Consider the following 27,194-nt stretch of genomic DNA (forward strand, 5'->3'; position numbering starts at 1 on the left):
TCAGTGACCACTCACAACCTGAGGATGTCAGGATAGTGATGTTACACTCAGTATAACTTGTTTATTTGCTGTGGTCATTCCCTCTAAGTGGACCCACACAATGCCAGAACAAAACATGCCAGAGCTTAAAAGAAGACTGATGAGACAGTCAGTATCTTCAACTCCCCTAAACCTTATCCCCAATACTCTCCATGCCACAGTTGAGCCAGATGGTGGAGGCTAGAGGACGAAAAGTGTATCCTTTCAAAGACATCCAAGGCAATGATTTTACGGCTCAGATAACCAGAGATCAATGAAAGTCAAAGGCTGTGGAGAGGAGTCACATGCAGGGAAATGGGGCTGCCTGGTCATCTTTAATGGCTGATCAATAGAGGTGACTGCTTTTAATGGATGGTCAATTGCAGAGACTGGATGTAATGAGGATCTACTGACTAGTTCCAAGATTGAACAGTTGCATGTTTTCGGTTTCACACAAAAGGCACACAGATTTGGGTCTTAGTTTTTAAGGGTGATGTGCTCGCTTACATAAACTGGCGACGTGCCCACACATCTGCTGAAAACATTGTTGGCCGTGACCTCAGAAAAGCTCTCAATCACCGCAGCAGTTTACACTATTAGTCTGATTCTAGATACCACTTTGGCCTGTACAGAGGAATAAGACAAACCAATTACACCTTTTATCCTCCTGTAAACCCAACATGTCCTGTTTTATACAGGAATGGACGCCCCCTCCCCTCCCAAAGATACTGTGTAGTATTTTTGTTGTTACATTGGTGCTTCAATAAAAATAAAAAAAAAAACAAAATGCTATACGCTTGTTTCAACAATCAATAACTCATCTCAAGACATGAACTATTGGCTGATCTTGGGAGGGGTGTGGGTGGGTGAGTGGGTGTAGCAGTTATTGGTTTTGGAGGCCTTCAGCTTCTTTTAAACCGCAATTTGAGCATGTGTTATTGTTAAATCAATGGGGACCTTAGGATGCATGCACAAAATTAACAAGCGGGCTATGGTGGAATGACTGGAGTAAAGGGAGCGCAGAGTATCAGCCTCTGGTTACAAATTCAGCTGGCTTCCAACACTTTTCCAACGCTTATCCAGCCCATACAGGCCATTGTCTTAACATTTTTACTTTTGGTAGCTGTTGTTTGGCACTTCTTGCTCTTATGTTTGTTAGGATATTTAACCTTTTGTCAATAATGCTCATAGCTTAGACAAGACAAAATGCAGGGATGGAGTATCACCAGCAGGAGGAGTATTGGATTCACAGTAAGACCAACAACTATTGAGGATTCTTACAACCATATTTTGGATACACAAAGTAGGACATGCTGTGAAACTCCTGTGATAGTACACACACACACACACACACACACACACACACACACACACACACACACACACACACACACACACACACACACAGTCTCAATCCCTATTACATTATGAAATCTAGATAAATAAACCAAATGCTTTTCCTGCTCGAAAACAAAACACACAAAAACTACTAACATTAATTAGTATGTTTTAACACAGACAGGAACAGCTACACACGAAATCTGATAGTAATTACCTTCACATGCAACAGGTGTTCAACAGCATGCAGGTTTTGGTTTTGAGCCAGGAACTTCTAGTTGACTTTAAGTTCATCTAAGTAAAACTACATCTGATTCAAGGACAGTGTAGACCAGTGGTCTCTGTTTCAATTTTCCCATCAACTGTTTTGCATGACTGTAACTCTTGGCTGAATAATAAAAAGAGACCTTGAATTTGTGCATGCATATCTGATATGTGTGGGTCTGTGTAAGCATCGCCATGTCTAAGCTGATCCTCCTCTGTGTCTGGTTTATTCAATTTTCTATGACCTGACCTCTAACAACTTCCTCTGAGGATTTCAGTCTCATAAGATCTAGCAAATCATGGTAAAGTCCTCAGCCAAAATATCTTGGTGTAATTTCTGATCAGGACTTGTGTTTTGAACACCAGGTAGAGGGAAGTTGTTCAGTCATGTTTTTAACATTTGAGAAATGTAGCCAAGGTTTAGTCTTTTATTTCAGCCACAGATCTGGAGAAAGTCATCCATGCTTTTATTTCCTCCCACCTGGACTCCTGCTACTCCCTCTATACCTGTCTCAGTCAGAAATCAATCCACCTCCTAGAGTTGGTTCAAAATACTGCAGCTTGGCTCCTAACTCAGTCCACAAAATGCGTTCTATCATCCTTGCATTTTCTGCCCATTTATTTTGGGATTGATTTTAAGATGCTTTTAATTGCTTTTAAGGCCAGACATGGGCTGACCCCTCCCTATATTTCTATTTCACCCCTATGAGCCAGGATGCAGTTTGAGACACCCTGGTAGTGCGTTTCTGGCCATTGTAAAGTCTAGGTTGAAAGCCAAAGGAGACATGGCCTTTGCTGTCAGGGCAAAGAAAAATACTATACAAATTATTATTATAGGAGTGGTCAGTCATTTTTTGGTCTTTTGACTGATCTGTGTGGTATATTCCTTCAATTCATACTGGCGCACTCTGATATTCATGTGTTTAAGTGAAGCCAATCCTTTCTGGCAGAGTTTGATAGGAGCTCCTGATGATGTCGCACAGGAGGTGCTAATCAGAGATACGAGGTTATGTAAATAACGCAAAGCTTTTAAGCTTTCACAAGGACAAAACGAGGAAACCCTTTCCTCACCTTGACAGCATACTGCAACTTATGTAATGTGGGTATTGTTGTTGGCTAAAACTAATCAACCCAAACTTTAGCTTAAATAATTAGGCTTTGGCACCATATTAAAATTACAGCCCTGTGTCTTGCCTGCTTTTCTTTTTATGCACAGGCGTAATCCTAATCTTTGCATCTATTCCTCTCTTGCTCTTTTCTAAATCCCCCAGTGGTAACTATCACATGGATGATATTAGTAACACTACTCTCATCTTTCATCCTCTATCAATCATCAATGCAAGACTGTGATGCAACACACGTGGAATCTAGCATCTGACATCAGAGTTAGAGGAAGGGTTACATGTGTTTGTGTGAAAAGTAAAAGCCTATGCACGGACACCAGTGAACACAAAATCAACGGTAAATGGTAGAATTTCACATCCTAGTTATTCAGTGAGTAATCTCCTGCCACAGAGTCTTGACGAACAAAAATAACTCCTTAAGGACACAGTTCACATAAGGACACAACAATGTGACCATACTTCATTACATCACAGGCTGCTTTGTTGGTTGTTGTTTTGCTTTCCACAACTATGGTTACCATTTGATTTATGTATGACCTCATTTAGAAAAGACCACCTACAAGAATTAAGCAATACAACACAAATAACAAAATACATTGATTTGTAAAGTAAATTAAAAAAAAAAACAATTATAAAAATGTCTAATGTCAGCTGTCATAAATAAAACTTAGATATTTTACTTTAATGTATGTCAGTTACATAAAACCACAGCACAGTACTGCATTACCTCATACTGTTAAAACGTTTTAGCTCACTCTCAGTTTTATTTTACTTGCAGTCCAACCAACACCACCATAATCTAGACTTCAAAGATCACTTATGGCCTGACAGCTGTGTGGCAGCATACGATTGCACTAAAGTGTGCTCTTTCTTCACACATCTTGTGAGTGGGAAAATATTTAATTCCGAGTGGAACCAAAGGTTCAGATTATAAGTGAAGCCTTCAAAGGAATCTATATCATAGGAAAATGTTTGCACTCTTTCATCAACCCCAAACCCAACATCCAATAGTCCTGAAAGCCTTGAGCACTTAGAGCAGCACAGATGGCAGGAACACTGTCACATCTGATGCTGAAAACTTATCATTGGCGATAAAAAGGGGAATAGAAGCCAAACCTGTCCATCAAACAAAACACACACAAAATAATGAAAAGGAACAAGGTTTAAGGCAGAAAATAACTATTTACAGTCCAAGATAAGGCATAAGAAATGAAACATCATATCAAATTTATTTTTTGGGTGCATTAGAATTCAATAATAATGGTATAACTAAATAGTTTATGTTGCACCAGTGCACTTTTTCTCCCCTAAAACCAATTTTGTTGCCTCTGAGTAAAGGTACAAAGTCAAAGAAACAAAGAGTCAAAACGGAGTAAAATCTGCTCTAAACTATTGTAAAATCCCATGCCATGAAAATTCAATAGTCTAACACTTTAAACAGAGCATAGAGAGTCATTAGGGACAGTGATTATAACACTTGCAATGAAGGTGGTTGTTTCATCTAATGCTCCCTCTTTTTATGCTAAAGTCATCAATCATTTAGCAATGTGCAGTTTAACCACACTCATAATCATAAAGTACAACAGCGGCATTGCTGGTGACAAAATAAATTTATAGGCTGTTCAACATCTCCCGCTCTCTCTAGCTGGCTTGCTAACTGTATAATTTCTCTGTTATAACGCTCTTAGCGACCATGCCTGCAGTACTGTGCTCCTGCCAAAACATACATCAGCCATACAGAATGTGAATTACAGAGTGCTGTGCCAACTTGACCCTGGAAACTGGAGGCCGAAGATGACTCCAGGGCACAGACCGAGCCAGCCTCCCATGACAGGTGGATATAAAGTGGATATGAGCTGCCAGCTGGGAATGAATAGCTAGGGCAGGGGTCTCAAACATAAATTACATGGGGGCCACTGGCCAGGTTGTTTGCTCCTAAGGTGGGGGGAGAAAACATTCAGGTGAAAAAAATACAGTGCTTTTTTCTGACAATACATTTAAAGCAGCACCTTGCATACTGCTTAATATGCTTAGTAGAGTAAGGGTCAGTTTATAGTCTCTCAGCACTACTTCTTTAAACATGCATCAAATTTGTTTATAGTTTTTACCATCAGCCACAGTAGACGACAGAGCGAAAAGTCAGCCATGATAGAGAGGAAGGAGACGTGACTTTGTTCAAACACCAGGATAACACCACATATTTCTCAAGGAAGACACCCGAGTTGTTTACATTACAAATGCCACAAATAGTTACCATGTAACAAATGACAACATTGTGTGTGCATGCGTGCATTTGTCTGTGCGTGGTGGAGATGTCCGATACTATCCGACCATCCGACATGTAGTTCAGAGGGAGTATAAATCCATCTTAAGATTGTATTCATTGAGAAGAGAGGCTTTCTCCTTGCAGCTGAGGCAGGAAACAGTAATACTGAGCTAAACCTTGAAAAAAACACAGTTTCATATTGTTACAAGTGTTTGTCTTCCCTCCCTTTGTCTTCCTACATTTCTTGGCATGCTACCACTACAAACTGTCGATAAGCGCAACAGCATTGAACCACTGTCAAGAGTCAAAATCACATCACCTGCTTGCACACCTGCGTGCATGAGCGATACTAACAGACTAGACTCCACTCTTAAAAACACTCTACAGTAGAATTGCGTGATATTTGATACTGATACACAGATCACTTTAATACCTGTTTTCGTCTGTTTTCTTTCTTTCAGAAGCCAGAATGATTCCATTCAACTGGCATTGCCTCTATTTTTGCAAGCAAATCTTCCTTTCAACCCTTTTCAGGTTGTGGTCGAGGGCTAGCCTTTGATAAACTGATCAAGAATGATTGTGATTGGGGTTCGCTGTGCATATAAACCCTGCATGTCACTGACTAACAACAAACTTTCTGTATCCAACCACCCTTAAATCAGAGTAGATACTGCTCTTGTAGTCACATTAAAGGAGTACTATGCAAGTTTTCCTTTTGTATGAAACAGAGAAAACATTTTAGTATGACATGTTTGAGTTCATTTGCCTTAATGGACTTGCACGTCCTGTGATGTGACTTTTATACATGCTCACATCACGGTAACGATGCTGAAACGTTATATAGTGCAGCCCTGTTCTATGATACCAATAGTGGTCAACAGTGTACCTTTACATGAATAAATAAGAGACCAAATCTAATGTAGAAAAATTAACTAAAAATTGTAAAATCCCAAATACCTTTTTTAGTACAGACAAGCCCACTCACTGCTCTAATAAAATCTGCATATAAAGGTGACAAACCTCAACTGATTACAGAGCTGGTTTGACAGTGAAACAACAGGTGTAACTACTCCCACTACCATGTTTTACTCTATTGTTACAATGCCATCTGTGTGTATGTGTAGACCGGATTTTCGATTGGGAGAGCACGCACTGAGTGAAATTATTTTTTGGAAGTGTTAATAGTTTATTCCAAGGGCAGCCGGTGCCCTTTTGAGTAGACAGGAGGAATGCAGGCATGCTGCCCTGGGTGGTGTTCAGACATATAAACAGAGGCGGCCAGCCACATGTGTTGCAGCCAGCGTGCCTGCCAGTGGACAGCCCTCTGTGGGGCAACCCTGGCAACCACTATTAAGGCTGAGTCTGGCTCAGAGCCAGAATTTAAAAGGTATTTTCACATGCCTGGCATTGTGTGGGAGTGGGCTTAGACATCAGTATACATTTGCATGTGTTTGTCTAGACACTGTGAGCTCACCAAAGAAATAACACAGTCTGAGTCATGTCGTGTGTGTGTGTGTGTGTGTGTGTGTGTGTGTGTGTGTGTGTGTGTGTGTGTGTGTGTGTGTGTCTGTGTCTATGTCTATGTCTGTGTGAGAGAGAGAGAATTGCGAGGTGGTCAGACCCCATCAACATTAGTCAATTGAAGGCCAAGGGCAAGGAAACAGCGGCACGTGTCTTGGCTTGACTGCTCACATTAACAGCACCGTCGAATGGGCAGAGTAAAGACATACAGTATATACGGACTCTGTCCAAGGAAAACAGACCCCAGGCCACCACAGAAAATATGTGCCAAAGATCACCATCTCACAGCTCTACTGCATGTCTTCATCTTGATCCTGTACCAACCTCGGGCTAAACCTATTCAGGCTGACTGATGAAGGTTGTCTTTAGTTCAAATCCTCAACCATTCCCTATCTTTGAATCTGGGCCTCTCAACAAAGAATACGAAAATAACAGAACAGCTTGTGTTCATATAATTTATTAGTGTGTCCTCTATGTTGTGGGAACTCGGTTTTAGAATATGAGTCCTGAGTGCAGTAAGTCTTGATAGTTTAAAAGGGACCTAATGAAAACTCCTTCGCAATTGCGTTAAGAGCCTCCATCATCCTTTCCTGTCGCTGCAAACATGTGGGTCAAAGGAACACAAGGACAGCCAAGGCAGCTTCATCTGTCTTCCTGATTGATAACGAGCGGGTATTAAGAGGAAGGGAGGGAGTTTGAGAACGTCACACTTTTTTCTTTCCACACAGAGGCCAAGAGAAAAAATACCTCTATGCAGACGCCATCCAGTTAAGTAAACCAACACTCTCACAAGGATTCAATATCTGAGAGATGTTACTGGCTACAGTCTGAATCAGCAAAAGGGCTTCCTTTCTGTTTGGTCTGTTTTTCTTGCACAATGTTTGTCCTTTATGTACCAGTGTTCATCTTCTTTACAGAGTCTCAAGGTTGCTCTCAGGCCCTGATGATAGAGAGGGAGACAAGCTTTCCTTTTCAGATACAGAAAGTCTAACAAGCAGCAGTAAAAAGGTCTGAGGTCTTAATCGCAGTCCTAAACAACTGCACTAAAAACACAACCTCTGGATGTTTTAATAATTTTCACCTAATTGCTTTTCTCAATTTTCACAAGACAGGAAAACACAAGGGCCTTTAGAAACTTCCAAAGAAACTTGACCAACAACTAGGGAATAAGAGGTGGTTCCTGGCTTCTGTGAGCATTTGGACTAGAGAAGCAGAGCTGAAGAACAGAGAAATGACATCATCTTTCACTAATACAAACCTGCTTGCTTTCTCTCTCTAAATCTGGGTTGCAAACATCAAGTCAGAGAGAGCTGGCTAGCTAACACTGTTTAGCTGATGTGATTTGCTTCACATCCCGCCCACACGTATTTAGCCCTTATGTGGTCAGTAATCAACATCCTACTTTTTGGCAACCTTTAGTCCTTTTGTCTGCAATGCTGACAGTGATTGCTGTAACTGTGCTAAGACTATGAGATGACATAAGCCTTACACAAAGTAATGCCAGGCGCACACTTATCTGTTTCACTAACACCAAGGGTTATGACAAGAGGCCTTCTGACTTTGGATTAACCCAGAAAGGTTTATATAATCTGCATCAGACGGTTGCTTATTAAACCACAGAATAACCATTTGTACTGTAAGGACACAGTACATGACCTTGTTTAACCTCTTTGATCAGAAGCTGTTCAATGTTCAAGTGCCACCCCCAGTCATTTCTCAGTCTCCTATCCAGAGGGACAACATGCAAGACAAGAAGGAGAGGTGGGAGGGCAGACACACAAGAGAAGACCTGTCCCGTGATGACCTGTTGTTTCTGCTCAGTATCCTGGAGGGAGAACTACAGGTAGGATGATTGGTTCCCACAAACACATTCATTGTGTAGTTGAATTCACCTCATGTGAAACTCGAAAGTCATATAAACTGCAAAAACTGACATTGTGACTAACAGCAGCTATCATAATATATTTAAAGTAAAGCAAATTTTCTACTTTCTACTACTGTTTGTCATGCTAGGCCCGAGATGAGGTAATCACTGTGTTGAAATCAGAGACAACAGACTCGGCTCTACTGGGGGCCCACTATGGTTTCAGTGGACCGGAGAGGGTGCTCCGTGCCCTGCAGAGAGACTCCCTCCAGGCCCAGCAGGACCACCTGGAGGATGTGTACGAAAAACCAATTGCTAAGGTACCAACAGCCAATAGTAAGAAACCAGACACCATATGGAGCAGATAATCAAATTTAATGAGATGAATGCATTACTGTCTGACAAAAGAGCATCTATTACTCCTGCATCATTGCACAAATTTGTTCTTTTGCACTACAGGTGTTAACATGCGCTGGATCTATTCTGCAGCGATGATAATGCATTTGTCAACTAGAGCACTATTTTTTCTTGTTTTACACTAATCTCCGGACCTCACTGTCAGTTTTTGTAATGATTATTTCTTAAGGAGAATATGGTTTGGCAATTAAACACAACCTTGTTTTAATGAAATATCATCTATGCCAATTGAATTGAGGTGAAAGTCTTAAATCTTGAAAAGCTTAGCAGAAAAACTAGGATACTAGGTTCTAGGATCGATTCTCATTTTAAAAGATCGATATTTAAACTTGGTAATTTAGGGTAAATGTGCATTTATCACCAACAGGGACACAGTAGAAAAGTACTTACGCTATAACCAGGTTCTAGTCTAAATAATACCCACATTGATAGGAACTACTTCTCCTTCCGTTTGTGATAGTCATATGTGAACTATGGCTCTATAAATACATAAGCCATTGAACTAAGCGTTGACATTGATGAAGGCTGACTGTAAATGTGGTGTCGTGTGGAACCTATTCAGTTCTCAGAACAGCAACAATGCTGTGTGTGGGAGGACTGTGAGGTACTGTGGCAACACCACAAACCTTGTTAAGCATCTGAGATTTAATCACAACACAGAATATAATGAGGTTATGCAGTGGCGGTCTGAAGAACAGGAGAGGTGGTGCTAGGGCGAGACAGACTTCACTCACCGAGTCCGTCAATGGCCGACATTATGCAGGTACAGAGAGGGAGAGAGAGTGTGTAGCTACTGGCAACTGTCACTGACCGTGGGAAAGTGATCCACATCTGTCTAGGCTTCAGTTTGTGTTGATGTTCAAACAACAGAGTTCCCTCCATTCTTAAAACTACAGAATGCCGTTTCATTCAGATTGAAATAAATAAATATGCGTGCTAATAAATATGGCTATGAAGTAAGTAATGAAATAAATAAATAAATAAATGCTACAATAAACAGCTATAAAGATCAGGGCTGCAACTTTTGAATTCAGCTTGTAGTGAAATTTGTGTCCCAAGGATCACCTCACACCAGTTCAATAAAATATATCTCTGTTGTATTATTATTTTCAAGGCCCAGAATGCTGAAATACCTATTCTATTGCCAATACTATGTATATATTAATGACACTTGCATATCCATTTTAAATTAATTTACTTTACAGGCAACAACCTTTACCTTACTAAATGCAGGCTGATGATGTCTCAATTGTTTTGACTGACAGCTAAAAGATTATTTCAAAATGTACGTATTGGTTCATGTATGTATTTATTATGGCATTTATTTTTTTCATTATGTATTCCAGTGGCATTTTTTTTATTTCAATTTGAATAATACAGCATTCTATGAAAAACAGCAAACCTCTGATACCTGTCGATTCCTCTCCTCTTACTGTATTTTGTACAAAGTATCAGTACTGTAACGGTATCAGTGATACCATCACTGCTGAAAGAGTTTTACTTCTCACATTTACATACTATGTGGGCACTTCTTTCTCACCCTGAGCAACCTTTCCTCTAGTCAAGGTACACTGACATCTTCTTCACAGCCCCCTGTTTTGTTTCCCCTTTTCCCCCTCAGCTTAACCACGTGGTGGAGGCCCATAAGTGCTCATCCAAACGGATGCTGGAACGGCTTGTAGAGGGGTCCGGCTTTCACAGCAGCACCCTACACAGGCTAGAGGAGCAAGAGAGGAGCCACAGGGCTTTTATTCACAAGAGCAACTGCCTTACCACTCTACTGGAGCAGGACAGAGAAAGGTTGGTGCACCAAAACCCAGAGGCTGAATGCCTAAGAAAAACCAACACTGATATTTTATAGTTCCCACTAAATTGGTAGCCTGCATTGAAGCTAGAATATCCACCTATGCCTTTCAGAATCCCTCCTGATGTAAAAGAGATGAGGATTTACGGCTAGTGTAGAAGAGGCTAAGGGATTAAAGTATTTCAGCACTGCAACAAGCCAGATCTGAGCTCTCTGACGTACACTTGTGCAGGCTTAGATTCTTTTAGTCTATGTTCGTCTGTAATGCTCTTCATGGCTGAGTGACAGAGCAAAGGCACTGTTGACTGCTGCATTTCTGAGAGACAGTGTATGTGACCTCAAGACTGTTCTTAGACTTACTCTACTCAGACACAGTCCATTACATCCTGGACTTGGTTAAACCTTGCGGCCAGCCTGGCTCTGTTCACTCTCCCTTGTAAACACATAAACATGCACTCACATGCAATTACATGTACAGTCTAAATTGGCACTCTTCAACAATACCACACAGCAAAGGACGAAGCCGTCTTCTAAACTAAGTAAATGGGCTGAGGGTTTGCTGGTGGTTCCCAAATAGAGAGCACATTTAGATGTGGCCTGTGGGTATAGCTAGGTCTAACATGAAGGTGGCCCCTGATTCTCCTATGCAATTTGAGGCCCACAACAGGGCTGTTGTCCTGAAGCCCCGGGTTTTCTCGGCTCATGTACCACCAGAGTCCACTCTGTAATCTAGCTGTATAGAGACTGGACCCATACTGGGCTTGCAGCCTTGGGAGGAGACTAGTTGTCTGCATCTGTGTGCCAAAGTGAAAACGCTTTACTGATCCACCACAGGCACACACACAATTAAAAACCAAAAATAGTCATGCCAGCAGAGTGATTAAGTTTACTAGAATTCTGTCTATTCAAATACAATGTGGAAAGCCTAAACATGCACACATAAAGGCTTTGTGGTTCATCTTGGCCTAATGATGATTAATACATGAGTAGACAGCATGTCTGTGGTGCTGTGTGAACCCTGTGTGGCTCATACATTCCTGACTGCTAAAACACAGAGGATTTTCATCTCCTTGCCTGCCCTCCTTTGTGAATTCCCTTTAAGAACACACTTCTGAAACATCACACTTTAATTTTTCACATTAACGTAAGTGTGGACTAACAGGGCTGAAACACTTGTTTTCAGTAATTAGTCAATTAATTGATTAGTTGATTGATGGAAAATTACTCAACAGCTATTTTCATAATTGATTAATTGTAATTTTTCAAGCAAAAATACCAAACATTATCTAGGAGGATCTACTTCTAAATTTTAAGGGATAAATCAATCAATCAACCTGATCACATTGGGTTTGAGAAAAATTTTATGGGCCTTTTCATTATTTCCTGACATCTTATTGGTCACATCATTGGAATATAATCGGCAGAATAATTGATAATGAAAATAATTTTTTTCTACCATTTCCCTTAAAACTAAACAACATTAGGTTGGTATCATTGGCGATTGTTCTAAGACTGCAAGGGAAGCTCAGCTTCCCCTAAAATGTCAACAAAATAAGTGGTCAAATATGTAGTGTTGTGTGTACATTTCATTGACTAAATATGCGCTAGAACACGTTCATCTTTTGTTCAGAATCAGCTACTTATCACAGGTAACCGACACGACTTCCTTCTCATTCATCCCCGCAGCGCCACAGCGCTTTACACAGTGTAGACGCCGAGCGTCTACTGACTTCAATGGGGAAGCATAGAGTGGGTTGTTCCACTGCAGCGAAACTAGACGGTCATTGGATAAATGCTGGGCTTTGTCCCGCCCATCGGATGCTCAGCGTCTCTGGGGGTCTATGGGCAGTGGGCTGGCCCGGACGCTCGGCTTCTGCATGATGATTGGATGATCTGTCTGAGGCTGAGTCCCTTTTTGATTGACAGCGAAATGAGCGAATCAGCGATCTTGAAGTATAAGCATCCACCGGAGCATTTTTCAAGCTTTTCATTCCGTTTTTCGGAGTTGATCTGGAGACGTTACTGATCCTCAGCGACTTTTTCTTTGTTAAAAACGACTAGCGTTGTGTTTGGCGACTCTATTCTGTCACTCTATGAATTTACATATAAATAAACGGACACATTTTATGATGTAGGCCGAAAATGAGCTTCCCCTCCTCATAAGACCAGCAGCCGCCACTGGTTGGTATAGGGCTGGACCGTGTGGTCAATGTGCAAAATTGAGGACATGTTGTGGAACTGCTGTAAACAACTACTACTGGAAAGTAGCTAAAACCAACTGGAAAAGCTTCTAATTGTCGTTCGATGATGCAATATGCTAATAAGCATATTCATAATATAATAGCCTTGTATTTGCATTCTGCTGGGTGTCAGCTGGTTTCGGACCTTTATCTGTTTGCTTTTCTCCTACTCTGTGTTCACATATACAATAAAACTGTTCTGATTAACATGTTTTTCTGTTTCTGTCGTCAGACAACAGAACAGAAATAGTGGTACATTAAGACTACATTTTAACCAGCAGTCATTTCCAAACCATTTTCAAGCTGCTAAAATCCAGATTTATAGCCATGACATTGTCTGACAAAATCACCATAAACATGAGTTAAATATAACAGCTGTGCTGTGATTTTAGCTATATCTACTCATGAAATTATCATTCAGAGAGAGAATTTGAAGCAGTAGAATATTCATACTTATTTTGTCTCTCACACAGTAGACAGAGAGAGTTGTGCCTCTCGCTCGCAGGGCAATACTGGCAGCTTTCTTCTATGGAAAGAAGCTAAGGTTTTTCCAAAAAGTCACGAGACTTGTCACTGGGTGCTGAAAGGGGTCTGAAAGTGAAAACTGCTTTGGGTCAGTTGTAAACTCCCCTCATGATGTAAGAGAAAATGTTAACGCCAAATCATTTTGAAAGAGCAATGGCCAATAGGAAGTCAACACTCAGCCAACCAATGGTGTAACTTCATCACAAACTAAATTCTATATTATAAATTCTATCCCTGACATTTGGGGATGTATCGCTGGCCAATAAATGATCTAATCCTCATTGCACATGCAGAATCAATCCACACAGCAATGCTCCCTTGCCAGTATATATTTATATTTGTTCTGAGGCACACTTGAAAAATACTTCATATTCCCCTTCTTTGCATTCCCAACTGCACTTCCTTGAGCTTGGTGCAAATAGGTTTGAGCTGAGTCAATGCTTGCATTTATCCACAGGGTAAACAACACAAGGCACATGGTGATACGCCTGTCCCTTTCATCTCCCTCGCCATCCTCTCCTTCTTACATCTTGCTCTGCAGTAGCCTAAATATTTAACTGAAAGAATTTCCACTCCTACTCCAAATCCTCTTCAACTATCTTTCAACCTCCCTTGCTGCTGCTTTTCAAAGCGTGTGCTCTGAGTCAAGAGAGCCACTTAAAATCAACACCACTCTTTTTTTATTTCCCTGAAAAAGAAACTCCACAAGGTGCCATGTGCAGAGCAGATGACCCGTTTTAGCTGTGAACTATTCGGTAAATTCCAGTCACGGCACATAATCACTTTATGCCATAGTATGATCCCTGTTGCGTGTCAGAGGATGATTACATCTGCACATCACAATGCAGCAATCTGACTGTTCCAACCTCAGCTATCTGAACATGCTCTATGCCTGCATGTGTTTCCTATGGTCTGTCACTGGGCTGACAGCATCTCAGCATTAACCGCACACACATGTTCAACCTACAAAAGACATCAGTGCTCTCATTTGTCCACTTGTGTTCTGAATCACAAACACTTCACAGACTCTATACTACACCCGCAAACCACTTTCAAACTCCATAATGTTTTCACTCCCCAACTGATGTGGCCTTCTCATAAGTACATCATCAATAAATGCTACAGATGTAGGAGAAAGGAATACACATGATCTACAGAAGATTACTTTACAAGACTAAGCATCCACAGCCATGCTAACATCTCTGTGATGCTGTACCTGGGCACAGCAACACTGACACGAATTGCTAGAGTCATGTTTACTGCATTTACCGATTTTAGTTTCAAATATTAGTGCCAATTAGCACTAAACACAAGTACACCTGAAGCTGATGTCATTAGGTCTGCAGGCATTTGGTCACAAACCACAGTACTGGACAAATTTAAATTCTGACCTGATGATAGTGCTAAACGAAAAGTCAAGGGATCACCAAAGTCATTAAAATTCATCCTGAAGGGGGAAATTAATATCTGTTCCAAATTTTGTGGCAATCCATCTAATAGTTATAGAGATATTTCACTCAAAACCACAAATGCTGACCTCATGGAGGGGCTGGAGGAAAAGTCAGGGGATTACCAACATCATTAGAGTTTATCCTCTGCAGACCATGAATATCTGTACATAATTTCATGGCAAACAAAAAACTCTCCGGCTTGGTGAAACACGGTGGAGGAAACATTTTGTAGACTTTGCTCAAAGAAAAAGGACAAAGTAAACTTGGCTGTGCAGTAGCGGAAACCCACAGCTGTTCCGTCCATCCCTCACTCTCAAACATATCCACCATCTGCCCGCTCAGCCAATAATGTGTCAGAGGAAGATCTCCATAAATTACCATAGGAGTCTGGCAGTGCATCACTTCAGACCAGAACTTCAGTGCTGATTGCAAGCTGTTGGGCCCATTTATTAGCTATACTGAGTATATGAGGTCAGTTTAGTCATTTCTTCAATTTTATTAAACGTGCTGATAAATAAGAAGAAAGCCAGCACAGATAGCCTAAGCAGCTGCTTTCCTTTTTTGTATATTCACTATGCCTTTTTATGACCCTATAGAGCAGTGTTTAGTGCAACTAGAGTATTTGTCAAAGGCAGCAGCTAAAAAAAAACAAAAAAACCTCAATATCTTTAAATTATACCCCTGGTTGAAAATAGGAGCTATGACAACAGAAGAGGGATTGCTCCTCTCATATAAGGGGAATATTACATATCGGCAATGTTTGAGGGTTTTCTTGGAAATGCCTTTGAGGGATTGGATCATGCTTGTAATTGAGGACAAGCGGTGCAGATGCCAGCCCCTCCTCTAAGGGACCTCATGAACTCTGGTTTTGGAGTTGGTCCCGTGGATAGGAATTGCAAGGAATGAGGAGGATTTTTCTCCCACATCCCACAACAAGAGAAATTTCTCATCTTACTGAGAGTTTTCCCTACAAAAGAGTCTTGAGGGTCAAGACAGAATAATCAAGCAGGTTGTTTTATTAACCACACCCTCCTGCGATTTGCAGTTTACTAATAAGATCTGCAGCTTTTAATCAATTTGCAAGTGGTTTGGGAGAAGAACAATTTCTTAATATTTAAGATATTGCATGACTAACATGGGTCTCTCTCACTAAACACACACACACACACACACACACACACACACATATATATATATATATATATATATATATATATATACATATACATATATATATATATATACATATACACACACACACACATATGTAAAAACAGTTGACTAGGAAACATTTCAATCACTTGTCTTCAATTTCCAGTATCACAGACTATCTTTTGTTTTGTCAGTCAGTTTTGACTAGAAATTGTGTTTAGCAATGCAATGGAACTGAGGTGCTAACTTTCTGCATTTTCATGTTCCACTTCCATTTCACACTAAAAGTTCACAAAAGAACAAAAATGAAAATAAAAGTAGAATAAACTGGTACTCCAAGTACAAGGCAATAAGCAACACCTCAACAACATCTGGTGTGTGCCTGAAGTGGCCATTTTCGTCTAATGCTTTAATTAAATTACTGTTTGTGTTGTGTTATTTACCCCTAAAGACTACTGAGCCACCAGATGAGATTCAACTTCTTGACTTAGGGGAGGAATAGTAACATAACTCCAGATGGTTGTATGCTGCAGATTAGACACTCCCCATTTTATTGGGTACACCTAGCTAAAACTTATACAGCCCCATACAACAGCCTTGCATGAATCCTACATTCATAAAATGGTTACACTTTATTTCATATGGTAAGACAAAATATTAGAAACTCTGCTGAATATAAAGCAATAAAATTCAACAGCACCACAAATTACAGCCTGCAGAAGTTGAATCAGAATATCTATAAAAGAAAGTTTCAACAAAACATAACTTTCTCTAACAACAGCCTTACAATAATTAACAAGTGTATTCAACATCAAGAACTCGCCATCACAAACCATTGAGATGAAATGTTATCAAACAGTAATCTCTGACTCTGAAACACGCAGCCAGTTCTGTGCTGAAACAATTAATGGATTAAAGAGAATGCCAAAAAGGCGCAGAATACAGGCCCGACATCATTAACTTGCGTAACTGGCGTAGACAGTAACTTCATGTATTGACGCTTGTGAACATAAATGTCTAAAAAGTGAAGTGTAAGTGTGTCTTGTAGGCTGTTCTGCAAATTCTTGTGTGATGACAACAAGACACAGGGGAAATAGTTCTCCTTTTAATTGGGGACTAGATGGGTTTGTTTGACAGAAAGAAATCCCACCCGCCGCATATTTCACAGTGAAAGCTGGAACTAGGAGACATAGTGCTAGTAAGTGCTCCCCGAGGGGAATACATATCACACGCTGACCTGTATGTTTGTTTTGTCCTGCAGTACTGGTAGTCCTTTCATATAGCAAGCTAAAATATAATTTATTTTTCCCTTATGACTTTTGTCATTCTTATTGTGACAGACAAATCTATCAGTGAGAATAATGAGAGTATTATCTGTCATCCCTCCTTGCTCCACTGAACACATAGATTTATTTGAGTAATGCCACAAAAGAACACAGGGATACAAAAGAAATTGATGCAACAAGAAAGGTAGAAATTGCACTTGCAAAAGAAAATAAATATCCATAAATCCATAACGTGAAGCAGAAAGGTAGGGTGAGGAACTAAGTGACAGAAAGAGAAAGAGAACAAGATTGAGAACGCGTGTGGGTAGGAGAGAGAGAAAGAGAAAGAGACATATGGATGTAATTGTGAGCCGATGAACTGATGATGTCATCTCCCAGTCAGGTTATCAGGCCCCAGGCAAAGCAGCGACAACTCACAAAACATGTCTCTTCTTAAAACATATGTGAACATCACAGACACACACTCACACATAAAAAGTTTGCATGCTAGATGAGCAGGGCATGCTAAGTTGGAAGCATAGTCAACATGTTTGCTCAGGCTAATCCTACAGGCAGAGTGTTAGCCTTTCGAGTTTGAATTGTGATTGAAGCTTTAGTTTTCTTCACACACACACACACTCTGTCCTTCCCATTAGCCTCTTTGGCATGGCTACACAATGACCTCATCTGGAATGGGCTGAACTCCAGTAAAAACACACACACACACACACACACACACACACACACACACACACACACACAGTGGAGCCTGTACAGTCCCATATAAGGACTTGCTGATGATGTAATGGGCGCCACTGACTGCGAGTGAGACTCTCCGTGTGCAGAGCACTTCTCATAATGTTTGGTTTTCCGGATGGAATGTCCACATCACTGGGATCTCCGGGAAAGGGAGAGGTGAAAGACTAGAGACAATTTATTCTCTGAGGATTTTAAAGGACAGGAGGCCAACAGCACAGCACAGGTAGGAACATCGGAAGGAAACAAATGTGTGTTTAGAAACATTTGCCACTAAGAAAACTTGTTTTGTAACTCCAGGATGAGCTGTTATGGATAATGTAACCACTGGGCAATTCTGCATAGATTAGATAGATAGATCATCTTGTAATGCCAAGTTGCTGTTAGATAACCAAAAGCACACTTCAAAAAGGTATCCAGGTTGTATATTTAAAGACATTAACTTAAGTCTCACTCTGAAACTTTAATTCCTAACTTAATTTTAGTCTTTGCAATTCTTGCATTTTGAGAGACATTATTGACAAGACATTACTTATGAATATGAGAACAAATCTTGACATTAAGTAGTGTAGGCTATTGATCTATGCATTAGAGCAATATACTATCATTTTCCAGACCTGTCATCCATTCCATTCAGAATATCAAATCTTTTCTAATTTAACCCCTGGCTGAAGGTTGACATGTATTTTAATATAAAAAGTACAGATGCTCTAAATGTTTTCATGTCCCCATTCACTTAAAAACCTTAAACACAATGTGCAAGGTCGTATTTCTCATCCACAAAATAATAGCAACTCTCCACATACCACTTGTAAAATGTAAAAAAATAAATAAATACAAAAAGTCCTTCAGCATGTGTCTATAAGACAAACATCATGTGTGGACTTTGAACATAAACAGTAGACCTAAATGTTGGCACTTGCGGCAAACAATCTGAAAAATTATATGATGGATTCTAAATAGTAAAAATGCAGGGGGGAGAGATCACTTTCAACTGTCCCTGTCTTGCAGTAACACATGACATAACTGTGTACAATGTGCATTTGTACATTGCTGGTATGTGTCTGTGGGAATTTGAGGAGTGACAGCACTGGGTAATTGTAGCCAGTCTGTAATTACTTATGGAACGGGGGGGTCTTGCCTCTTGTAGCTGGAAATGGGGGTATAGCATTCGAGGCGCACAGAGGGAGGGTGATTGGGTGCAACGTTGAGGGTACTCAAGAGTAGAGAAACTTCTTAATTAACAAACGCTCCCTGCCAAGGGACCATCTGCCATGCTAGTCAAAACATCCTACAGACCCCTGCCTAGAGAAAGGCAGAACAACAAGGAAATACATGGACATATCTACATGTTTTAGGGCTTGCAGGTAGGCACAGACACAAGTGAGGCATGTACACACACAGATACATGGAAAAGAGAGAAAAAAAATAATCCTGGCTTTGCTAAATTCGATTATGATTTAAATTCTTCTGAATATGAAAACAAATGTTTATGCTGGAAATACACAACTTAGGAAGTTATTTGTGTTTAAAAGCTGCGACCAAGAGGTTAAGCATAAACACTAGAAAGGGTCCTTGGAGGTTGAAATCAGAGTAAATTACACAATAAAACCAGGCCACAAGATTCTGTTTGACATAAGAGTCATTTGTTTTTCTTCACAGACTCAAACTCCTGATTGTTAAGGAAAAAGAATACCAGGAAATAAAGGAGAAGATAGACGAAAGAGAAGTATCAGCTCTAAAAGAGGAGCTGACCAAGCTGAAGGCTTTCGCCCTGCTAGTTGTAAAGGAGCAACAGAGTCTGACTGAGCTGGTGGAGGAACAGAGGCGTAGTGTCAAAGAACTGACCGCCATCACTGACCACATCAAGCAGGACGTCGGAGCTGCTTACTCCAGTGCAAAGGAGGAGGAGCTTGAATCCCTGCATCTGGAGGTGGAGCACCACAACCAAGTTTCCATCTCCAACCAAAACCAGATCACCATGACAGCCCTGAGTCTTCTGTCAGAGGTGGAGGTATTGAGGAGAAGGGTGGTGGAAATGGAGGGGAAGGATGAGGAGCTGATACGCATCGGGGACCAGTGTCGAGACCTGGACCGCAGACTAGCGAGGGAGATCAGCCACTGCCGTAGCCTGAAGGTTGAGGTGGATAGCCTCAGTGGCAGAATCAGTGAATTGGACAGGATAGAGAAGGCTTTAGTTAAGAGCAAACAGGACTGTAGTACTCTTAAGTGCAGCTTGGAGCGAGAGAGAGAGGTGAGCAAGATGCTGTTGGGTGAGCTTGACACTATGAAAGTCAGGGTGAGACAGCTAGAAGCTGCAGAAGGCCAAATGGAAAAGAGTGAAGCGACGATTAAACAGGACCTGGCAAAGCTCAGGTCACTGACTGTAGCTTTGGTGGAGGACAGAAAGACCATGACTGAGAGGCTGAGGCAGGCTGAGGAAAAACTCAACAGGAAGGAGGGCAAAAGAAATGAGCAAAGCAATTTGGCAACAATGACAGAAAGACTGAGAGAGGAGAGGCAGCAGGCACTGCGATCTCAAGCGGATTTAGAGGAAAGGTTTAAGAGCATAGCAAGGGAAAAAGATGAGCTCCAACACAGACTGCAAACAGAAGAGGGGAGGAACGGAGAGCTACAGAATAAAATAACTATCATGAAGAAAAGGTTACAGGTCTTGGAAAACAGGAAAGAAAAAGAGGAAAAGTACACACACAGCTCTGTTCAAAACAACACTAACCATCACTGCCAAACAGAGGACAACAAAGTCAAAGAACTGACCCAGGAGCTAGACAGGCTGCGAAAGAGACTCCAGGACAAGGAGGTATTGGAGGGAGAACTGTTGAAGGTGGAAGAGGACTTTGAGTCCCTGGAGAAGAGGTTCAAGGATGAACAAAAGAGGTCCAGGGCTCTAACAGAGGAACTAGAGGTGGCAAAGAGGGAGCTTTCCAGATACGAGCAGGCCGAGAAGCAGGAGGTCAGTCAGGAACACCTTCTCCTTTGTCGTCTTCAGAAGGAGCAGGTTAAGTCCAGACTGTTGGCCAGAGAAGTAGATACCCTGAAGGAGAAACTGCAGAAGCTGACGGGGACCGAGGAATCCATCTGCAGGGTGCAGACGGATCACTCCTCACTGCAGAGGAAATTGACCCAACAAGAAGCCAGGAACAGAGAGCTGGCCAGAGAGATGAAGGAACTGAGTAGTGAGCTAGACAGATACAGACGAATCAAGAATCTGACCCATGGTGCTAACAGACAACACTTTTCAGATCTCCATCAGACCACCAAAGAGGTGCAAACTGAGCCAGAAGACAGCCTGCCTCCTGACTACAGTGAGCACAATGAGACACTAGATGAAGAAAATGATGACAAGGACCCAAACCACAATGGACAAGTCATAAACAGAAGAAGCTCTCTCGTTAACAACCTCAACAGCTTGAACAGCGCAAATAACAACGTAAGCCAATACAGCAGCCATTCAGGGAATGGCATAGATATGCACCAAACGGTTAATGGAGAGGTGATGATGTTAACGCACACACCGGGGCAGCCCTTGCACATCAAGGTAACACCGCATCATATACTCAACACAGCCACACTTGAGATCAGCAGCCCCACTGGAGACACAGCAACATCCTACACCAGCACAGCTGTCATTCCAACGAGTGGAGCCTCACCCAAGCAGAGAATTACCATCATCCAGAACTCAGGTCTACCTGCAGTTAGTACTAAGACCCCCCCGTCAAGCCCTGATCGCACCATCTCCCCGCTTCAGGGTACAACCATCAATCGGATGTTAAGCCCAAATTCATCACGCTCTGTGACACCCGACCACAGCAACTCCCCAATTCAGATTGTTACAGTCAGGACCTGCTCTCCAGAGCCAGTAGACGCTGCAAACCAGGCTTCTTTCTGCAAGACTCCAGAGTGGCAGAACAGCTGGCAACATCAGAAGTCCAGCAGTACCGACACAAGTCCCAGTATCATTACCACAGAAGATAACAAGATCCATATCCATCTGGGGAGCCCGTACATCCAGTCTCTGAACGGCCTGACACACAGCCTCCCCCAGCCCGTTGGACCGTACTATCTTCGACACGAGCAAAGGACTCAAGTGCTCGCCAATGGCTGTCATGTCAAAGGTGCTGGCAAGATTACAAGTAGCATCACTATATCCCCTGCTACCTCTCCAGCCTCACACTCTTCAAATATTACAGTAAGTGGCCTTTGTGATTAGGTGAAGTTACATAGATTCTGAACATGCAGTATTATGTTTTCAGTCACATTCCTGGACTAGTTAACTAGAACAACACACTTCCTCTAATAATAACCAAGAATTTGTTGTATTTGGTAATAATGAGCATATAAATGCTTTGTGGTGTTAGTCCTACAAGAGCATTTGTAAAACTTACTTTATCTAAATAATGTGTACCTAGACTTACTGACTTTAACAACCCTTTGTTTGTTGTTTGTATGACATGTGTGTCTACTACCTGTATGAGAGGGGAGATATCAACACAATCAAATGTGTGATGTGCTTTTCATAATTTTGTGTTTCATTTATGTTTATTTTTTCTGTTTATTAAAAGTGTTTGTGTTGTTTTTACTTGTTCACCTTGAATATCTTTGAGATGGATATGGCATCAACAGAGCTAACCAAATAAATACAAAATAGTTTCAATCAAGAATGATTTTGGTTATTAATAGACAAACTCTGAGTTTGAAAAAAAATTAGTCATAAAAAATTAATTGTCTACTATCTCAACCACATCAAAATTCCTTACAACACACTCACTTTCTCTCAGTGTGCGTGTGTGTGTGTGTGTGTGTGTGTGTGTGTGTAACCCTCAGCAAATACGCACTGGAATACTAAGCTCATGTTGTTCTGCTGCCACAATAAAACCTTGAACACCAAGTGGTGTTAAGGCTGTTCAGGTTTTATGGTGAATGAACTACCAAAAGTTTTTGCCATTCTGAGTATAAATGCTATACTTAAACTGTAATGATCTTAACTAACTTGAAATTGACAAACAATATACAATTAAATCCTTTTTTCAACTTTTACATAAATAAATTAAACACATTTCCGCAGCTTTTCTGCTTTTAATATATAAAAAATAACCCTTAAAGTAACAATGTGAGCTGGTCAGTTTTTTGTTAGCCACTCATGCTGCCTCAGCAGGCAAAGCATTCAGCACGTCATCTCCTGCCAGCCAAACGTCCCTATGCAAAGATAAATCATACAGTTTGTTTCAGACTCATTTTACATCAGGTAAAGTCACAAATGGTTGTGCTGAAAGGCTGACTTTATGAACACTTCCTGTTTCCTTTACTAGATTATCCTTCCTGTAAAATACATGTGAAACAGCAGACCATTTTTATGACTTGTTGCAAAAACATCTCTTTAACCTTCACTTGTCCAAACTACTATGTAAGCCATTTGGAGACAGAGTCCTATCCAGAATGTTAAAAGGTAAGAAGGACACAGTTTCAAAAATGATTTGTTATGTCTATTTATTTTCTATTATATTTGTAAACAAAAATATGAGTGTGCATCACTAAAGGCGAGCACACTAACGAGGAGCAGTATAGACAATTTATTTTGAAGAAATATATAGTCTCAGTGTGTCCAACTTCTAAAATTACGAAACGAGGATAAACAAAAGGAGCAAATTTATATTCTGTATTTAGGTCAGCCCATTTGTTTAAATAAGTTGAAGACTAGTATCAGAGCATTCATAGTTTTAAGTAAACACAACATGCATCATATCAACTTTTTAAAGGTCAACACCACAAGATATATGGTTACATAGTGTAACAGCAATAAATGGTCCAAGATATTTGGTTGAAAAAATTCTTACTGCCAAAGTTGTGACAAGTTTCCATCTGAATAAGAAACTAGCCGACAGTATAGGGGGATACCATAAGGAAAGGCTGGCAGAGAGACAACATAGCAGTTATATGATGACAAACATGGAGAAGGATCAACTACTCTGACATCACCAGTTGGCAAGGTGGAAACCAGAGGATGCATTTGATGACAGTCTGGCGCAGACTGCAGTATGACTGAGGCTCTCATGAGAATCTCTCTCATTAGTGTGAGCATTTAGCCACAAGACACATCACCATGAACGTCATACAGCTTCTCACAACTATCTGCTCCATTCTTAAAACTTCAAAGGCAATCCCATGCTTTATCTAAGCAGCCCCTCCTTTTCTGTTGTGTCAGTTTTCAGTCAGCCTCACAGCCTTTTCTGTCAAGTGTCTCTGTCATACAAATGTGAGTAAGGATGGGATGTCAGTCAGGGTAAAGGGGCCAACATAGAAAGAGAAACAGCTGCACAAATCTATCGATATAAAAAGTACATGGGTTTATATAAGTAATCTCATAAAAGCTTGAGTCTAACATGTTGCAGTAAAAACATTCCTCTACATAGCAAAACATGTGCAGTGACCCAGTTAGTTATGGATGCATGTTGCTTTTAATTACAGTTTTATGATGGGGCCACCTTCAACAAATAAGAACATGCTTACATTAACTGGTTATCGGTGTGTATCCCTAATAGCACAGGATATCAACATTGATCTCCTGATTTGAGTTTGATTCACAAAGTCAAGAATCAGATCTTCTATTTCTATTGCTTTTTTCTGTTTTCTATTTTATTCTTGATTATTCAGTTACATCAGATAAACACCAATGTTGCACCAAGTGCTTCACAGATTTTAAATTTTCTAAATTGTAAACAATTATTATTATAAATTATTAATTACTGATTGTAAAACTGTGGACTGAGGATTCATTTTCCTTGGCAAATGCAAAATGACACATTAATATTTTTTGGCCCACATGTACAAAACGGTTGAGCAACAATAATAGAAATTTAAAAAAAAAACTTGCATCAGTTGCAAGGATGTCAGCATTATGCATATTTTGAAAAATAAATGCATTTCCATGAAGCTATGTGTGGACTGTCAGGAGCATATGTTTCAACTAAGTACAGCACATCCACTTTAATTATCACAGACAGGGCAGAAAGTGAGAGTCTGCTCACTAATTCATCTGCACTGTTTGTGTTGACGAGACAGCAGCCTGATCACTGCAGACAGCTGCTAGCTATAGTGTTAGCTCCCCGGCAGGGACACGCTGTTCAGTCAACTTCCACAGGCTCACATATCGTAGCCAGAGATATTATCTCTTCAACAAACACAAACAGAGCTCAGATCAATAAGCAAAGTCTTTTTTCCCAGTCTATCCCTCTCATGGATGTGATCTGCAGTGGGTCTGTATAAACTGTAGTTATTCATGTCGCAGTTTACAAAACTGCCATGACTCAAGGCAATTTATGTAACCAGCTATAATCCATGTTATTATTTAACTTAAAGTAACCTTTTTGTGCAAGCTGTAATAACTCAATTTCTACAAAGTAGACAAATAACACAGCATCCAGCCCAGACTGAATCAGTTTCAAGTACTGAGAAGGTGCAAATGCAAAGATTGATCTTGGAATTGTACAAATTGATATATTGCATCGTTCAAGTAAAAATCGGGATTATTCTGGAAGTTACTTTTTTTTTTTCCAGCCCTTATGCCCAATCTATTGGCCCATTAATAATGGAATACCCCTGCGGATGCAGAGAGCAATCATCACAAGTCAGCCCTGCTGCCAATATGGACTGTAATATCAGCAACAAAGATGCACATGATCATGGGTCATTACACTATGACATGGCTAAAACACACTGTACCAGGCGCATGGAAACAAGCCATATGTTCTTCTTTCAAAAGCGCAACACTTCAACAGCTTTACACAAACAACAAATGCTTCAACAAAAGAAAAAAAAATGTCCAGGAGTGAACATCTGTTGAACGCTGCCTAACTGATAGTTATGCCTCTTTTCTCCAATCAGATTCCTCTGGGGTCGCTGCAGAAGCCAACAAAGATTCCCAAGACCAAAGGATATGCCACAAACAGAAGAAGCAACATAGTTCTCAATACAGGACAGAAAAACAGAAAACCTCCCACAGTGCATACAGGGAAAACACTGACCTGAGAATGCACAACATGTCCACAACTACATCATGCTTAGCACTGCAGCTAGAGGATACAAAATAAAAACTTTCATGATGAAAAAATGCAAAGTAAATGGAAAAACTCTGATTTTTATGTAGATAATTCATAGCCAGTATCAGGAGGATACAGCAACAAAAACATGAACAAGTACTAGCAAATAAAAAATAAGTTTTCAGAGCATTAAGTGGAAATATTTTACCAAAGCTTCATTCTCCTGTATGAAAAGAAAGTCAGGCCAAACACCAATAAAAAATGTGTAAATTTAATGCTGCTGCCCACCTGTAAGGATAAACAGCTCATAGACCATTTATTTAACAAGTAATAAGTTGGTACTTCTGACATTCACAAAAAAAGGCATGGTAAATTGTTCCACATTGGAGTTTGGTTGAAAACAGGGCTGGAATATTATTACAAGTATGGCTTAGTTTAATTGGGGCCAATAAGGATAAATGCAAAAAATAAAAAAAATGACTATTAAACATATTCTGTTGTTCATATTCCTTTTACCAGGCTGTATGACTTTGTATCACTTTTCTTTTCATACAGTTGCTACATATAGACTCAGCTGGAAGTTTATTAGGTAAAATCAAGCTTAAACATGTAATGTTTAATGTTATAATGTTCAGTTTTTATAAAAGTTGAATCAAAGGTGTTGGTTCAACTGAGGAGTGTTTCTCTTATCTTACTCTCAAGTAAGTGAGGTGGCCAAAATAATAGTAACACCTGTCCTGTCCACCTATAATGTAATACAATTCAATTGTAACTGCAGCATCCACTTTTCGCAAGGTGGATCTCATGTGCACAAGTGCTGAACTAGATGTGTACCGTTTGTGCATGAGCATGTGTGTAAGCGTGTGTGTGTGTGAGTGAGTGAGAGAGAGAAATAATATGTCTTAATAAGCTTAATAAAGACGTTTCATTTTAATACCTCTTGATAATAAAATTCGCTGTTCATCACAATCGGGTCAATACCCCTTAAAGTACATGAGTGCCCTCTATTGGTATGCATGAGAGCATGATGCTATGCTATGGGAACTTCCTGTGTTGACGTATGGAGATGAGGGTGGGAAAAGCAAGATGAACAGGATAAATGCACAAAGTTTAGACGTGGGAGACAGCTAGT

The 27,194-nt window shown here is 40.4% G+C and overlaps 2 protein-coding genes across 3 annotated transcripts in view; one reads left to right on the plus strand and one right to left on the minus strand.

The window, feature by feature from the left end:
* The window catches only part of cmss1 (cms1 ribosomal small subunit homolog), a 33,905-nt gene that overhangs the window by 6,191 nt on the left and 520 nt on the right, over positions 1–27,194 (minus strand). The window lies entirely within an intron of this gene.
* Positions 8,267–27,001, plus strand: LOC111650805 (filamin A-interacting protein 1-like). Of its 2 annotated transcripts, XM_023400724.2 has the most exons (5): positions 8,267–8,374; positions 8,545–8,715; positions 10,434–10,612; positions 19,668–22,215; positions 25,908–27,001. In XM_023400724.2, the coding sequence occupies exons 1-5, from the start codon at positions 8,273–8,275 to the stop codon at positions 26,049–26,051; spliced, it is 3,144 nt and encodes a 1,047-aa protein (XP_023256492.1). In that variant the 5' UTR covers positions 8,267–8,272; the 3' UTR covers positions 26,052–27,001. The 2 variants fall into 2 exon arrangements, with proteins under 2 accessions (XP_023256492.1, XP_087028584.1); XM_087172458.1 differs by lacking the exons at positions 8,267–8,374; positions 8,545–8,715; positions 10,434–10,612 and adding an exon at positions 18,089–18,231 and having other exon boundaries at positions 25,908–26,974.

Source organism: Seriola lalandi, unplaced genomic scaffold (genome assembly GCF_002814215.2).
Source record: "Seriola lalandi dorsalis isolate HSWRI2012SDOR001 ecotype SW California unplaced genomic scaffold, Sedor1 jcf7180002052929, whole genome shotgun sequence".
Taxonomy (NCBI): Eukaryota; Metazoa; Chordata; class Actinopteri; order Carangiformes; family Carangidae; genus Seriola; species Seriola lalandi.

What these genes read in the sequence shown, in the direction of transcription:
- LOC111650805 (XM_023400724.2), top strand. Translation starts at nt 8,273, where the DNA reads ATGCAAGACAAGAAGGAGAGGTGGGAGGGCAGACACACAAGAGAAGAC. An exon ending in TCCTGGAGGGAGAACTACAG is followed by an intron (nt 8,375 to 8,544) that starts GTAGGATGATTG and finishes TTGTCATGCTAG; the next exon opens with GCCCGAGATGAGGTAATCAC. An exon ending in CACACTCTTCAAATATTACA is followed by an intron (nt 22,216 to 25,907) that starts GTAAGTGGCCTT and finishes TTCTCCAATCAG; the next exon opens with ATTCCTCTGGGGTCGCTGCA.